This window comes from Choloepus didactylus, chromosome 22 (genome assembly GCF_015220235.1).
Source record: "Choloepus didactylus isolate mChoDid1 chromosome 22, mChoDid1.pri, whole genome shotgun sequence".
In the NCBI taxonomy this organism is placed as follows: Eukaryota; Metazoa; Chordata; class Mammalia; order Pilosa; family Megalonychidae; genus Choloepus; species Choloepus didactylus.
This window is the reverse complement of record NC_051328.1, coordinates 4017950-4034364: the sequence shown is the minus strand read 5'-3', so window position 1 is coordinate 4034364 and position 16415 is coordinate 4017950. Positions and strand designations below refer to the sequence as shown.

The following is a 16415-nucleotide window of genomic DNA, read 5'->3' as shown; positions in this document are numbered from 1 at the left end:
CTTCCTCAGATGTTGAGAGGCCCCCGTATTCTCACGCACTTCCCTTTTTGCATAAGCTAGTTGAAGTTGGGTTTATGTCTCGAAATCAAGAGCCCTGAGTAAACCTTTAGCAAGGACTTTTAGGTTACATGGGAGAGGTTCATCTTATCTTTAGAAAGCTCCCGAAACACTTGTGCAAACAGAACTTTGGGAATGTTCACCCCAGTCCAACCATTTCTGAGTGACTCGAAACATTCCCCCTTCCTTTTGCCTCAGAAGAGAACTTCCACCCCCACCCCCAAGCAGGCTGTTTCCTGCTGCTGCTTTTCCAGCTCAGCATCCTGCTTCCTCTCAAGGTCATGTCTTCAACTCCCTGAGGTGGGTTGCTTGGCTCTGTGTCCTCACTGGGCAGAGGCCAGCCTGTCCACTTGGAGTCTGACCTTCCCACCCACCCCAGTTTCTTCATCTGTGAAGTAGGTGTATGAGAAGAATAGTTCTGCTTCCAGGCTGTTGGGAGGAATGAATGTGCCAGTAGCTGTGAGCAAGCCCAGTGCCTGGCCCAACCCCGACCCGTGACTGTTACCGTGTGGCTCTGACTCGCAGCCTGTGGCCCCTGTGCACCAGCACCGCTCCACCCCTACACACAGTGCCTTGGAGAGCTCGTCTTCCAGGTGCTGACCAAGACGGGGTGGACTGGGATGTGGGCACCTGGCGAGTGCTTTCTCCTCAGGGCCTCAGTAGCTGACAGTGAGTACTCAGCGTGTATGGACCAAGCAGGGTGGTTTCGTGTAATCCTCATCATGATCCTCTGAGGTAGGTATTTGTTATTATCCCCACTTTACAAAGTAGGAAACTGAGGCACAAAGGGTCTAAGGAACATGCAGGTCTCCAAGCTAACGTGTCCGGGGTTCAGGATTTGAATTCCACTGGACCGCCCTACCGTCCCCAAAAGCCAAGTTCCCAAGAGGAAACCAGCCGTGCAGCCAGGGTGGCGCCTAAGGTGGCCCGGGATAGACCCGGGTCAAGGTTGTCAGCCTGCTGGGAGGACGGAGAGAGGCTGTGGGAGGAAACTGCCTGCCTCCTCTCACCTTCCAGCGTGATACGGCCCACGTCATCTCTGTTCTGTGGGAGGACACTAAGCACTTTGTAAGAAAGAAAGCATTGGATCAACGCAGCCGAAGCTTTGTCAGTCGTGAGCCCGTGTGTGTATCACACTCACCTTCCTCTTCGTTTAAGTCACAGGTCACTTAAATGGCCCTTGATGTAATTTGAAAATGGAAAGCATCCTTCTTCACAGCTCAGGTTTCAATCCTCTAAACATCCATGGCGACAAGGCTGGTGGGCAGGGCAGAGGTGTGCTCAGGATCAGCAAGTCCCCACAGCCAGCACTGGGGCTGGAAGCCCAGGGCCTTAAGGCCTCCTGCGTCAGCCCCTGTCGTCTGCCTTCTCCCACCGGGTGGCTCTTGCCCTGAGAGGCCCAGGGCTCCACACTACAGACTGTGTTTCCTTCCCACCCCCACCAGGCCCCCAGGGAGCCCTGCTTGGCCCCACAGCCTGAAACCCGGCCCTGCTCTCCACCCCCAAGCCAACCCCCCCTGCTCCTAGAGAAAGGAGGCCTGTGGGACGGGGTGGGAGGGCCTCCCAGGGAAGAATGTGCTGTCTGCCCGCCTGTCTGGCTCCAGGATCAGTCTAAGGTTTCAACCACCAACAAAGGCAGCAGGAAGAGGAGAGCCTCCCGCAGCAAGATGCTGTTTTGCTCACAAGACTTCCACAAACCAGAGTGTCTTTGGATGCCAGCAGGCCCCTCTCCCCTTGCCTGCCCCTCACGAGGGAACAGCAGCTCACACCTCCCCTCTGAGATGGGCAGGACATCCATTCTTACTCCCATTACATGGCTGAGGCCCAGCTGCTAAGTGGTGGGGGAAAGGCCAGATCTCCTGAGGCTTCTGCTCCCCAACCCCCCTGTGACTCCTCCGTGGCCCCTTTTCATCAGCCCTCCTTGACAGCAACTGTGTGCGGGGGACAATGCTGGGGGAGAAAATGCCAGACGGCCCTTTTACTGGAGGGCCCCAGAGACGCACGTGTGGGCGCTCCTCTGACACTCTGCTGTGTGTGGCCCAGACGCAGTGGCTCAGCGTCTCAAGGCCCCGCTGATGGGAACAACAACGCTGCACCTTAGACTCATCCAGAGCGAGTGCGGTTGAAACACTCATGCCCGAGCCACCCCCAGCCAGGGAGGGCAGCGTCTCTGGTGCTGGAGTTCCTGTAATCTGGCCCTCCCTCCCCTAGGTGCCCCAGTGTGCACCAGGGTGGGGAAGCACCGCCTCCTCAAGGGTTTGCAGCTTGGCCGGGGTCTGCCCTTCCCCAGAACCCCACCACTGGGAACGCTGCCTTCAGGTCCTGAAGGCCGTCTGAATGCACAGTCCTCAAGGCCTCATCTGACTTTGGGGGCTTTTCAGAGCCAAAACCTTGCAGGGGCAGGACAGGGTGGGGAACACCGAACCGGGAAGATAGGGAAATCCTTTTCAGCTTCCTCCTGCCTCCTCAGGGACCGCCTTGGTGGGCTTGGCTTTGGTAGATTCTCCCCCACCTCCAGCCCAGCTGTGACTTCCTGGCAGTAGCTGGCTCTAATTATATCTGAGGACAGTTTATAAAGGAGAAAGAAGAGAAGGAGGGGAGCAACTGACATCCATTGAGCGTGCAAGCATCTTTCCACCAAACCAGGTTCCTTCGGGTCCTTGGAGCCCCCACATTGCCCCCCACTGTTGTGGGGCCGGGAGAGGAGCCCAGATGGGCAGCACCCAGCACTGAGATGGCAGGAGGGGTCTGCCAAGTGGAGAGCATGCACAACCGGCATCCACAGAGTGAGGCAAGGCCCGAATCTGGATCTTATCCCAAGTGTGTTCTTACTGCTCTAACTATACTGCCTCCCCAGAAGATACAGGTGTCTTTTCTCCTAGAGTGTGTTTCCGGTTGTCTGACTCCGACTGTGTCTCCACCGAGCAGGGCCTTGGTGTTGAGGGCCAATCTGAGGATCGCACAGAGACGGAGATTCTGCGGAGGTAGGGGCGGTGGCAGGTGACTGCCTGGGTCCCCTGGCAAGACTCGAGGAGGCTGGTAGGAGGAGGCCCTCGCCCACCACAGCTGTGGGAGTGAGTCAGATGGCCCAGTGCCTGGCCTGGGATCCATTTGCTAGCCTTAAGCTTATGGGAGTGTGCATTCCCAACCTCAACCCGCTTTAGGGCTTTGACCTCCTAGCATTGTTGCCTGGTCACCCCTGCTTGGTAAAATAATCCCTATTGTCAGTTTATATCTGATAAACTCTGTATTCATCAAGGTGGGGCTAGTTTCTTTTTCCTTTTTTTCACTTTTTTTGAAGCATGACTGGCCTGTTGGAGAGTGCACAAATCATACAAGTGAATGTTCACAAACTGGACACACCTCCCCCACCAGCACCCACATCAAGAGACAGAGCAGATCAGCTCCCCAGAGCCCCCTCGTGCCCCCTCTGTCTGTCCCCACCTGGGCTAACCACAATCCTGGCTTCTAAGATGCTTTCGGAACACTTCACTTACTTCTCCATATACAGGGCAGACCAGAGAGAGCAAGCTAAAGAGGGTGCGGAAGCCAGCAGCCAGGCCCGGCTCCTGCCTCCAGTGCAGGACGCCTCGCTCCAGTGACTGAGGGGAGTTCTTCACCCGCAGCATTCGGCACCTGCAGCACCGCAAAGCCCCAGCACTGGGTGGGGATCACCACTGTCCCCAGGGCTTTGACCTTCTGCCCCTGTCAAGGAGAACCCAGAAGGAACCTCCTGAGAGCAAATTCTACAGAAAATTGCCCATGCACAGCTTCCCAATAAAAAGAGATTCGTCTTGTCTTTCAAAATTGTATGAAGTTTTCAAAATCATATGCCCAGTTGGTGGGTCGGGGAAAAGTAGCTAAAAGAAGACTGTCATATTTTTTTAAAAATTGAGCAGTGGATGAAGATTCTATATTCTAATGTCCTTTTCAGCACCAGGACTTCCGTTGCCCCTTCCCCTGAGGGAGTGCACCCCATGGCTGCCTGTCCCTCAGTGACTGCAGCCGTCCGTCCGGAGCAGGACTCCCCTTTCCAGGCCCACTCAGGGCTGCTCTCTGGAGGGGTTGTTGTGGGGGGACCTGAGGGTGGTCACCCCACCCCACCCCACCCTGCAGCTCCAGAGCACATCTCTTCTTGGATCAAGAACCACAGTTCTAGTCCCAGCTCTGCTCTAGACCCCCTCGGGCTCATCCTTTCCCCTCTCTGGGTGTTAGGGTTCCAATAGGCAATGCATGGATGGGAGTCCCCACAAATGGACCAATTGCTGGGAGAGCCATGAAAGTAAGAGCACTCTGAGACTTGTAAAGAGGGGACTCCAGCCATCAGCCCCGCACCCGCTCTTTAGGAAGTCTCCTGGGAGCCCCCAGAGCACCTCAGCCTCTGGCAGCTTGTACTGCTTATTCACTCGGCAATCATTTATTGGGCAGGCGCCAGGGACACCTAGCTGTGGAAGGCGCAGGTGTGGTCTCTTCCCTCGCGGAGCTGGCAGCCTGGTTCACTCTCCTGGCTGGCATCGCCAGTTACCCTCCCCGCCCCCCACCCCCAGGGCAAGTGTATATGGACTGGTAAGTGGGGGGCTCTATCTCACACTTGTACAAGTTTCTCTCAAGAAACTTTCGGTTGCAAGAACAGAAACCCTCTCAACTGGGGTGAAGTTGAAGCAGATTTATTGGGAGCACCAACAATATCTACAGGAAGCCAGAACTGGAACCAGGAGCGGGACTGCTGTCACTGCCATCCAGACCCAGGGCCACCACCCTCTCCATCTCTCCTCACTCTTCTTTCCATGTGTTTGCGTTTGTTTCATTTGCCTCTCTCTGCAGCCTACCAGTTCCCTCTGCTTCTCCATGTACGTGGCAAAAATGGCCATGCCAAACCTCCCTGGTCTCACAGTTCCAAATTCTCAACCAAGACTGACTAGAATCACCACATGCCACTTCCACTTTATGAGAAGTCACGTCTGAGGAACCCATCTCGTGTCCAGAGGTCTACCCCCAGGTGGGAGTGGAGGGGTGGGTCACAGCATAACAACAAGAACGCTTCACATTTGAGTGCCTGCTATGTGCGGGAAACTGCATGCACCAGTAAACTCTCATTTAGCCCTTGGGACAGTCTGCCGAGGCTATAGGTGTTATCCCCACCCAGAGTCCAGATCTGCCATGCCCCAGGCCTGGGTGGGGGATCTAAGTCCAGAGTTCCTTGGGTTCAGCCTGAGTGCCGGAGTTGCTCCAGCTCTCAGCAAGACAGCTGTGGTGCAAACTATGACACTGACTCCAGGGAGGCTAAGACACCAAGATAATGAGGTGCTGAGAGCTGGGGATCTCCAATAACACGGGGTTGATGGCCCAAGAAAATCTGAGGTGCATAAAATAGTCTGTGTGTGCTCTAAAGGAAGATAACTGGTCCCCTCAAGCAGAGCCTCAGACATGGTCTTGAGGAAGCAATTTCTTGAGAAGGGTTCTCAGGGAAGAAGAGGAAGGAAGGCAGGGTAGGCCAGGGGAAAAACTAAGTATGAATGTGGTCTCAGCTGGAGACTGGTGTCAGCCTGATCCCACGGAGCTCAGGAGCATGAAATGCATCAAAGAGTTAGTCCTACCTGGAGCCCAGGGCAACAGCCTTTGTATGGTGGATCGTTAGGGGCAGTCTCCACTCTGCAAAGGGCAGTTATCCAGAGAAAGGGCAAATGGGAGTCATGATCAGCCAACCCTCACAGCAGCAGGAGGTGGTGCACAAACCAGTAATGGGGATCTGGGGGGGCACCAACTGCATCCTCTTTAATCTAGCCCTAGCACCTCCCAGAGCCAGTTGCTTCTGGATCCAATTCATTCCATCAGGCACAGTATCTCCAGGATTTTGTGGTCACCGTGTCTGGGGAAATTTAAGAGGAGGTTAGAGCAACAAACTGCTACAGCTGGTTCAGAAACCATAACTGGTTCTAATCATCTCCTTTCTATATTACCCATTCTAAAATATCCCTCAATTGGCCCTTCTGCTGGTATAGGTGGCTTGTCTGGTCGAATGACCCAGACCCTTATCCCTGTGGGGTTGGAGGCTTTGGCTTTACTTGCACACTTAGAGTTAAAACCATGCATGGGAGTACTAAGTGACACCCCAGTGAATCTCTTGGGTGCTAAACATGTTCCTCCCTACCCCCCGTTGTGCAGCAGGAGTCCTACCTCCTCCTGATGGGCAAGGTCCTTCACCTGTGCCAACACTAACCAGCCTGTGCCTGCTGGTCCACTGGCAGGAGGAGCCCAGAGTGACCAGATGGCAGCCATAGCGTGAAATCTAGTGGGGCTCTTACATGTCATCTGTTGAAAGTGCCCACCCACCCCCCATGGGAACCAGAGCCTCTAGATTCAGGAGTCTAAAGTTGTGGGGACAGGAAGAACAGATTCTTCTAGTGACTCACTGGAAAGAATGGGCCATATAACTACCTCCATCCCTTGGTTCCTAGGCCTATCTAGTTTACCTCTTGGTGTCATAACACCATGCAGTGTTATCCTGAAAGATAACTCCCAACATCACAGGGTGACAGCTCCAAGCTGGTGCTTCAGTTATGCTGTTAAGAGGCCAGCAGCTTTTGGGTGGTGCAGTGTGTGGCAGGCCCAGTGGATGCCATGTACAGTGCCCACTGGGACACCATCTTTGCTGTAAAGCAGGTCCCTTGGTCTGAGGCAGTGTTAGGAGGGCTGTTGTGTGAGCAGAGCCTTCAGATAGTGGTGCTGGCTGGGGCCCTATGGTCAGGAAAGGCAAAACCATACCTGAAATGGGAGTCAATCCCACTAAAGGGAATCTGGGTGGGGACCCAACACACCCATTATAATCTAAATCTCTCTCACACCACCTAAAGATATCTTCAATATCTTAAATGGGAGAAAAAGGGGGTGGGGGGAGGAGAACAAAAAAAACCCCAAATTTAATCTCTGTGAAGGCATTCTGCTACATGTGATATTATTTAGGAATGCAACTGAATCCATTTGGGCCTGAACCAGGGTATATCCCCAGGAAATGGGCAGCTTTTTTCTCTTGGGAAGATGTGGCATCTCTGTCTTCCAAGAACGAGGCCAGAGCCTAGAAACCCAATCCCAGCTCCAGAATTGTCAGCTCTCACCATGATTCCTTGGTCAAATCCTGCCCCTCCCCAGGCCTGAATCCCCATCTCAGGCTGAGGGGTGGGGTCTTGACCTCTGAATGCTCTTGTAGCTCTAAACTTTCCTGACTCTTCAAACTCCACCAAGAGTAGAAGAGTTCAAGAGTAGGAAAGAACAAACTGAGGCTTTCTTAGAAAATAAGTCAGATGTTTCTTACAACAGTAAACACATTTTTCTACCCTATGACCCAGTAATTTCACTCCTAGAGAAATTTCATTTCTAAGAGAATGAAAACACGTGTGTGCAAAAACACTTGCAAGCATGTTCATAGCAGCCTTATTTTTTAAAACATGTTTTATTGTGAAATATAGCATATATACAGAAAAGTGATAAATTTCAAAATACAGATTAACAGGTAGTTTTAGAGCAAATTTCAGTGTGTAGTATGGGTGACAGGTCCACAATTTCAGGTATTTCCTTCTGGCTGTTCTAATACACTAGAATCTAAAAAGAAATATCTATCTAATGAGTCAGTAATCATAATCAAATGTTAAATCCTAACTTCTCTGTTTCAACTCCTCCCTCTCATTTGGTCATTTTCTCATCTTCAGGGATATTTGGGCAATGATCATTCTAACTTCTTCATGTTGAAAAGGGGAATCATCATTATGGGGTAGGGGAATGCAACTGGGATGTTCTGAGCGAGACTGCTAGGTCTAAATTTCAGTGTTTATCTGACATAGGAACAATCTGGATGTTTTAAGTTACTGGAAAATAAACTTAATAAGTAAAACTTTTATAAAGTCTTAGATAAGAGCCTTGGTTTTTCAGGAATACTGTTGGTTGGGGCTTGACATACTATGGCAATTTGTAATATCTGGCTGAAGCTTGCATAAGAGTAACCTCCAGAATGGCCTCTAGACTCTATTTAAAATCTCCTAGCCACTGAAACCTTATTTTGTTACATTTCTTTTCCCCCTTTTGGACAAGAAGGCATTGTCAATCCCACGATGCCAGGGCCAGGGTCATCCCTGGGAGTCATGTCCCATGTTGCCAAGGTGACTTACATCCCTGAAAGTCATATCCCATGTAGAGGGGAGGGTAATGAGTTTATTTGCCGAGTTTGACTTAGAGAAAGGCCACATCTGGAGGTGACTCTTAGGCATGTTTATAAGTAGGTTTAGCTTCACCATCACAGAAAAATTATGGATATACACAGGCACACTAAAAACCCAAAACACCCCATATCCCTTATCCACCCCCTCCCCAATTATTTACTCCTAGTACTGGTGTGGTACTAGTAAGGTATTGCTGTTAAATCTAGTCCATAGCATGCAATAGGTAATTTTTCCCATATATCACTCTACTATTAACTCTTTGTACAAGTATCATACATTTGAAGTAGTTCATGCAAGAACTTATTTATATTTGTAGTATTAATCAGTGAGATACATGACTTTAGACAACCCCTTTCAATCACATTCACCTTCAACAGACACTACTACTTACAATCCCAATAACAAACTAACATCACCTCTATCCATTCCCAAATATTTAAGGTCAATCTCATTAACAAATCTGTACATAGTGGATAATTGTTCCCCCTTCTCTAGCTTCTATCTCTAAGCCCCCTATATTCTACATTTTAAGACTCTGAGTTTACATTTTCTAGATCGTTCATATTAGTGAAATTATACAGTATCCTTTTGTGTCTGACTTATTTCACTCAGCATTATGTCTTCAAAGTTCATCCATGTTGTCATACACTTCAGGACCTCATTCCTTCTTACTGCTACATAATATTCCATCATATATATGTACCACATTTTATTTATCCACTCATCAGTTAATGGACACTGGATTGTTTCCATCTTTTGGCAATTGTGAATAATGCCACTATGAACATCAGTGTGCAAATGTCTGTTCGTGTCACTGCTTTCAGATCTTCTGGATATATACCGAGTAGTGGAATTGCCAGATTGTAGGGCAACTCGCTATTTAGTTTTCTGAGGAATCGCTAAACTGTCTTCCACAGCAGCTGTACTATTTTACAATCACACCAGAAGTGAATAAGTGTTTCAGCCTCTCCATTTGTGGTTTCCTTATTGTTTAATAGTGGTCATTCTTACGGGTGTGAGATGATATCTCATTGTGGTTTTGATTTGCATTTCCCTGATAGCTAGTGAAGGTGAACATTTTTTCACGTGCTTTTTAGCCATGTACATTTCCTCTTCAGAAAAATGTCTATTCATGTCTTTTGCCAATTTTATTATTGGGTTTTTTGTCCCTTTGTTGTTGAGTTGTAGGATTTCTTTATATATACAGGATATCGAACCCTTATCACATATATGATTTCCAAATATTTTCTCCCATTGAGTTGGCTGCCTCTTCACCTTTTTGAAAACAAAGCCCTTTGAAGCACGGAAGTATTCAATCTTGAGGAGTTCCCATTTATCTATTTTCAGTTTTGTTGCTTGTGCTTTGGGTGCAAGATCTAAGAAGCTACCTCCTATCACTAGGTCTTGAAGATGTTTCCCTATATTTTCTTTTAAGAGTCTTATGGTACTGGCTCTTTTATTTAGGTCTTTAATCCACTCTGAGTTAATTTTTGTATAAGGTGTGAGGTAGGGGTCCTGTTTCATTCCCTTGGATATGGATATCCAGTTCTCCCAGCCCCATTTATTGAAGAGACTATTCTGTCCCAGTTCAGTGGATTTGGGGGCCTTGTCGAAAATCACTTGACCATAGATCTGGCTGTCTATCTCCAAACTCTCAATTTTATTCCATTGATCAATATGTCTTATCTGTGTACCAGTGCCATGCTGTTTTAACCACTTTGGCTTTACAATAAGCTTTAAAGTCAGAAAGTGTAAGTCCTCCTACTTCATTCTTCTGTTTAAGGATGTTTTTGGCTATTTGAGGCCCCTTTCCCTTCCAAATAAATTTGATAACTAGCTTTTCCAGGTTTGCAAAGTAGATTGTTGGAATTTTTATTGGTATTGTGTTGCATCTATAGATCAATTTGGGTAGAATTGACATCTTAACAACATTTAGCCTTCCTATCCATGAAAGCATAATGTCTTACCACCTATTTAGGTCTTCTTCAATTTCTTTTAGCAATGTTTTGTAGTTTTCTGTGTACAGGTCCTTCACATCCTTGGTTAGGTTTATTCCTAGTTGATTCTTTTAGTTGCTATTGTGAATTTCTTAATTGCCTCCTTGGTTAGGTCATTATTAGTGTATAGAAGCATTACTGATTTTTGCACATTAATCTTGTATCCTGCTGCTTTGCTGAATGTATTTATTATCTCAAGTAGCTTTGTCAAGGATTTCTCGGGATTTTCCAAGTATAGTATCTTGTCATCTGCAAGTGAGAGTTTTACTTCTTCCTTTCTGATTTGGATGCCTTTTATTTCTTTTTCTTACCTATTTGCTCTGGTTAGAACTTCTAGCACAATGTTGAATAACAGTGGTGACAGTGGTTATCCTTGTCTCATTCCCAATCTTCGGACTGGCTTTTCATATATGTCGTTTATCATGTTGAGGAAGTTTCCTTCAATTCCTACATTTTGAAGTGTTTTTATCAGAAAAGGATGCTGAGTTTTGTCGAAAGGTTTTTCAGCATCAATCAAGATGATTGTGTGATTTTTACCTTTAAAATTGTTTATGTATTGTATTACACTGATTGATCTTCTTGTGTTGAACCACTCTTGCATGATTGGAATAAACCCCACTTGGTCGTGGTGTATAATTCTTTTAATGTGCTGTTGGATTCGATTTGCAAGTATTTTGTTGAGAATTTTTGCCTCTATATTCGTTAGGAAGATTGAGCCCCTTATTTTTAAGAGCCCAACTGGAAGCAACCCAAACATCCAACAGGCAGGTAAATGGATAAACTGATTTTGAAGTGTGCATGCAAGGAACTACTACTTAGCAGATACTGAGATTATGCAGATAGATGTCACAACACAAATGAATCTCACAGACATGAAGTTGAATGAAAGAAGCCAGACACAAAGAGCAAATGTTTTATAATTCCATTATATGAAGTTCTAGAACAGACAAAATGACCCTATGGGAATAGCAATCTGAAAGTCATGGGAGTGGAGGGACACGAGGGAACTTTCTGGGGAATGCCCTATTTCTTGTTTTGTGTGGTGGTTATATGAGTGTATACAATTACCAAAACATTGAGCTGAACAATTAAGATCTGTGCATTTTAATTTATGTAAACAGCATCTTAATTTTTTAAAGTTAATTAATTAAAACTAAGTGAAAGACAATAAGTCAGAGCCCTTGGGACCATGCAGGGAGGCTGCATCCCTGGATTTCCAGCCAGGGCTTCCCAGGCTCTAAGGAGCTTGTTGGTCTTGTTAGAAGTTAGCAGTTCCCAAGCCAGGGACACAGGTATCCTACCCTGGTCCTTTTCACAGGCATGTCATCAAGTGAGCAGGAAGTAAGGAGGGAAGGCATGTATGTGAGGAGCTGCTTGAAGGTTCATCAGCTGCAGCCCAGGAGAAGGGCCCATTTATTCTTGGACTGAAAATTCCTTGAGCATCTACTATGTGCAGGCATCTGCAGTAGGCAATAGAGGACAGCAGTGACCCAAACAGACCTGATCCCTGTCCTCATAAAGCTCCCTGGGGAGACAGACATTGAGCACCTAATCATACCAAGTGTCTCAACCCCAGGGCAATGACTGAGAAGGAGAAGCACAGGGAGCTGTGACACCCCAAGTCTGGAGTCCTCCCCAATCTCCATCAGGGAAAGTCTTTTCGGGGGCCTAAGTTTGAACTGAGCTCTGTATGATGAAAAGAGCCTCATCTAAGATGGGACAGGCAATCATTGTTGCCCTGTGGTGATGCAGGCCTGATATTACCCTATCTTAACATTTCTCAAGAAAACCTAGAAATCTAGAGGTCTTCTAAAATGTAAACGGAATCCATTTTTAACTTTTGACTCAAAATTTTAAATCACTTCTCTAGATTCAAAGCAATCCCAGCCAAAATTCCAGCAGAAATTTTTTTGTAAAAATTTGCAAGCTGATTCTAAAATTTATATGGAAAAGCAAAGGACCTAGAATATCCAAAAACAAATTTTGAAAAAGAAGAACAAAGTTGGAGGACTCACACCTGATTTCCAGATCTGGAATAAAGCTACACAGATCAAGACATTATGTTATTGGCAAAAGGACAGACACATAGTACAATGGAATAGAAGGAAGTGTCCAGAAATAGATTTCACACAAATATGGTTGCTTGATGTTTTACAGAAGTGCAAAGACAATTCAAGGGAGAAAAGATAGCCTTTTTAGCAAATGGTGCATTTACATGGCAGACAGACTCTAAGAAGATCTGCCCATGACCCTGGCCCCATGGTGCTCACACCTTTCTGTGATTCCTTGCCTTGAGTATGGGTGGGACTTGTGACTAGCTTCTAACCAATGGAATATGGCAGAAGTGATGCAATGTCATTCCGGAGATTACATTATCCTACACAAGATTCTGTTTTGCTAGCAGACTTGCTCTAGACACGTCCTTGCTGGCTTGATCATGTAAGCACCCATGTTGGGAATGTCCACATGACAAGGAACTGCAGGCAACCTTTAGGAACTGAGAATGGCTCCAGCTAATTAATAGTCGGTTGCAAAGAAATAAACTCTGCCTGCAACCCTACATCTTGGGGGAGCTTGAAAGCCAATTCTTTCCACTAGAGCCTCCAGATAAGGGTGCGGTCCAGTTGACAACTTGATTGCAGACTGGTGAGACCCTAAAAAGAGACCCTAGCTATGCTCTGCCCAGACTTGCAACCTAGAGGAATTATGAAATAATGAATGTTTTATTTTTTTAATACTCTTGCTTTTTTTTTAATTTAAAAATTTCCAAAATTTAGAACCACTCTATACCCACCAAGCAACCATTCACCCTACTACCTTCCCCCCATCCCTTCGTAACCTCTAATTACTTTCTGTCTACAAATGTGCTATTTCTAGACATTTCATAAGTGAAATCATATAGTATCTGTCCATATGTGCCTTGCTTATTTAACTTAGCATAATGTCTTCAAGGTTCATCGATGTTGTAGCATTTCTCAGAACTTCATTCCTTCTTACAGCTAAATAATATTCCATTGTGTATGTTTTGGATTAAATCATGTCCACTGCAAAAACATTTTCAGGTTTAACCCCCTGCCCTGTGGATGTGAACCATTTCTAAATAGGATCTTTGAAGGTTGTATTAGTTAAGGTAAGACCACATTGAATCAGGGTGGGTCTTAATCTTATCTGACTGGAGTTCTTATACGCAGAGGAAATTTGGACACAGTCAGGGGAGTCAGTAGGAGACAAAGGGAGATAGATGGGCCATGTATCAGAAGTAGAGATTGAGCTATGGATTGCTGGCTCATGAAGCTCCCTGGGGAGACAGACATTGAGCAACTAATCATACCAAGAGTCTCAACTGCAGGGCAATGACCGAGAAGGAGAATCACAGGGAGCTGTGAGACCCCAAGTCTCACAGCCAGAACATTACAGAACATTACAGACATCAGAGAAAGCATGATCTTGCCAACACTTTGATTTTGGACTTCTAGCCTCCAAAACTATGAAACAATAAATTCCTGGTGTTTAAGCCAATCAGTCTGTGGTATATGTTGTAGCAACTCTGGAAAACTAAGTCATATATACGTATCACATTTTATATATACATTCATCTATTGATGGACACTTGGGTTGTTTCACCTTTTGGTTACTGTGAATAATGCTGCATGAAAATTGGTGTTCAAGTATCTGTTTGAGTCTCGGCTTTCAATTTCTTTGGATATATACCTAGAACTAGGATTGCTAGGTCATATGGTAATACTATATTTAAATTTCTGATGAGCCACCATAATGCTTTCCACAATGACTGCATCTGTTTATATTACCACAAACAGTTCACAAGTGTTCCAATTTCTTCACATGTTCTCCAATGATTGTTATTTTCTGGGTTTATTTTTCAATAATAGATATCCTAGTGAGTATGAAATGGTATCTCACTGTGGTTTTGATTTACATTTCCCTAATGGTTAATGATGTTGAGCATTTTTTCATGTACTTTTTGGCCATTTGTATATCCTCTTTGGAGAAATATCTATTCAAGTATTTTGCCCATTTTTTAATTGGGTTGTTTGTCTTTTAGTTGTTGAGTTGTAGGATTTTTTTTTATGTGGTGGATATTAAACTCTTCAGGTATGTAATTTCGAGTATTTTCTCCTATTATGTAAGTTGTCTTTTTACTTTTATGCATAAAAGTTTTTAATTTTGATGAACTTCAGTTTTATCTATGTATTATCTTGTTGCTTGAGCTTTTAGTGTAAACTCTTAAGAATCCACTGCCTAACATAAGGTCCTGAAGATGTTTCCCTATGTTTTTTCCTAGGAGTTTCTTATTTTGATCTTCTATTTAGGCCATTGATCCATTTTGAATTAATTTTTGAATATGGTGTGAGGTAGGGGTCTGTTTTCAATCCTTTTCCTGTGTATATCAAATTTTCCCAGCACCATTTGTTTAGAAACTATTCTTACCCTGCTGAGTAGACTTGGCACCCTTACCAAAAAGCAACTGGCTGAGGCAGATTTGGGAAAGCTTCCCCTGTCTCTTGCCAGCATAAATTAACCCTCTTTTCCTTCTCAGCCTGGTTCGGTGTGACTTCTATTGACAGTGCTGAGTGACGAACCCAGATTTGGGAAGTGCCCCTTCTACAGTTTTGGTGCCCAACATGGGGCACAACGTCTGAATGACATGCTGCTCGGTGGATTCCTAGACCCCCGAGGAAAGACATTCTCAAGTCTCAGCTCTGTGGCCAACAGAGACTTCTCTCTGAGAGCTGGACGAGACAGTTTCTTGCCCCAGGCACCCAGGACCCCAATGGCGGCTGGCTGCAGGGGAAAACTGGTTTGGTGAGTGAGTGTGGATGTCTTGTGTGCTTGTAAAGGCCTTAGTCTTGTTTCGCTGTTTCTTGGTCTCGTCTTCTTTTGTTTGTGGGCCCTGTTTGTTTCTTCTTCAGTGACATAGACTCCTGCCAGAGCTGTAATCAGGAGACCGTGTTTGGTTTGGGTGCTCAGTGGTCACAAATTTATCCCAAAGCTGCTTTTGGAGGGTGCAGCCCCAGGCATGGAGAAATAGCCATTGAGTCTTGATTTGGAAGGAAGCAGCCCCTAGCATTAAGGGAGGTCACCGAATTTGGTGCCTGGGTTTATTTGAGTGCTCAGTGGCACAGAAATTTATGCCAAAGCTGTTTTGGAGGGTGCAGTCCCAGGCAAAGAGGAATAGCTATTGGGACTTGGTTGCCTAAGACATGGTTTTATTTTCTTGGTCTTGTCTTCTTTTTGTGAATGGGTCCTGTTTGGTTTCTTTTTCAGTGACACATAAACCCCTGCCAAAGCTGTAAGCGGGAAACCGCACATGGTTTGGACACTTGATGGCAAATAAATTTATGCCAAAGCTGTTTCTGGAGGGTGCAGCCCCAAGCACAGAGGAAGAGCCATCGTGACTTGGTTTGGAAGGGAGCAGCCCTTGGCTTTAAGAGAGGCCACTGATTTTGGGTGCCTAGGTTTTGGCTGTTTGGGTGCTAGGTGGCAGATAAATTTGTGCCAAAGCTGTTTTTGGAGGGTTCAGCCCCAGGCACAGAGGAATAGCCACTGAGACTTGGTTGCCTAGGACTTGGCTTTGATACTTTGTCTTGTTTTTGTTTGTGGTTTGGTTAAGTTTTGTTCTGTGTTTTGTTTTGTCCTGTTTTGTCTCAAGTTATCTAAAAAAGTATTTTTTAAAAATGGGAAACAACATAAGAAAAGAAATCTAAGGATAAATCTTTAAATTGCATTCTTAAGCATTGAAAGGAATTTGAGTAACAACATGAGTGAGAAATGTAAGGAAATTAAGAAGGATGAACCTTTAAATTGCATTCTTAAGCACTGGAAACATTTTGGGTGAAGGCCCATGACAAAGAAAAGCTTCATGCAAAATAATTTGGCCTCTATGAATTAGAAGATGGCCACAAGTGGCCAAGCCAGGAATTAATTTAAAAAAAAGTTATTTTATAACTAAATTTATTTTGTAAGAAAATAAACAAGATAAAATTCCACATGTACAGTGTTTTATGGCTCTATCTCAGAATAAAAAGCTGCAGAGAGAATGTTTCAGGCATGGCATTGTACCTGTCAGCCAAGCCCCTAACCTCTCCTTGGAAACTCTGGAGCTTATTGCTCCTGGAGAAGTAAAGGA

The 16415-nt window shown here is 45.7% G+C and overlaps 1 protein-coding gene across 4 annotated transcripts in view; it reads left to right on the top strand.

Moving 5' to 3' along the window:
- Nucleotides 1-16415, top strand: part of N4BP1 (NEDD4 binding protein 1) — a 108110-nt gene that overhangs the window by 57596 nt on the left and 34099 nt on the right. The window contains exon 7 of one of the 4 annotated variants that reach the window (XR_005213780.1): nt 14826-15091. The exons of 2 other annotated variants lie outside the window; for them this stretch is intronic. Coding sequence is in view for 1 of the 2 variants with exons in the window: in XM_037815624.1 (XP_037671552.1) it covers nt 14826-14850 (25 nt within the window). In the remaining variant the exon portion in view is untranslated. Of the gene's footprint in view, nt 1-14825; nt 15611-16415 lie in introns of those variants that run through there. One more of the 4 variants, XM_037815624.1, reaches the window with a different exon arrangement.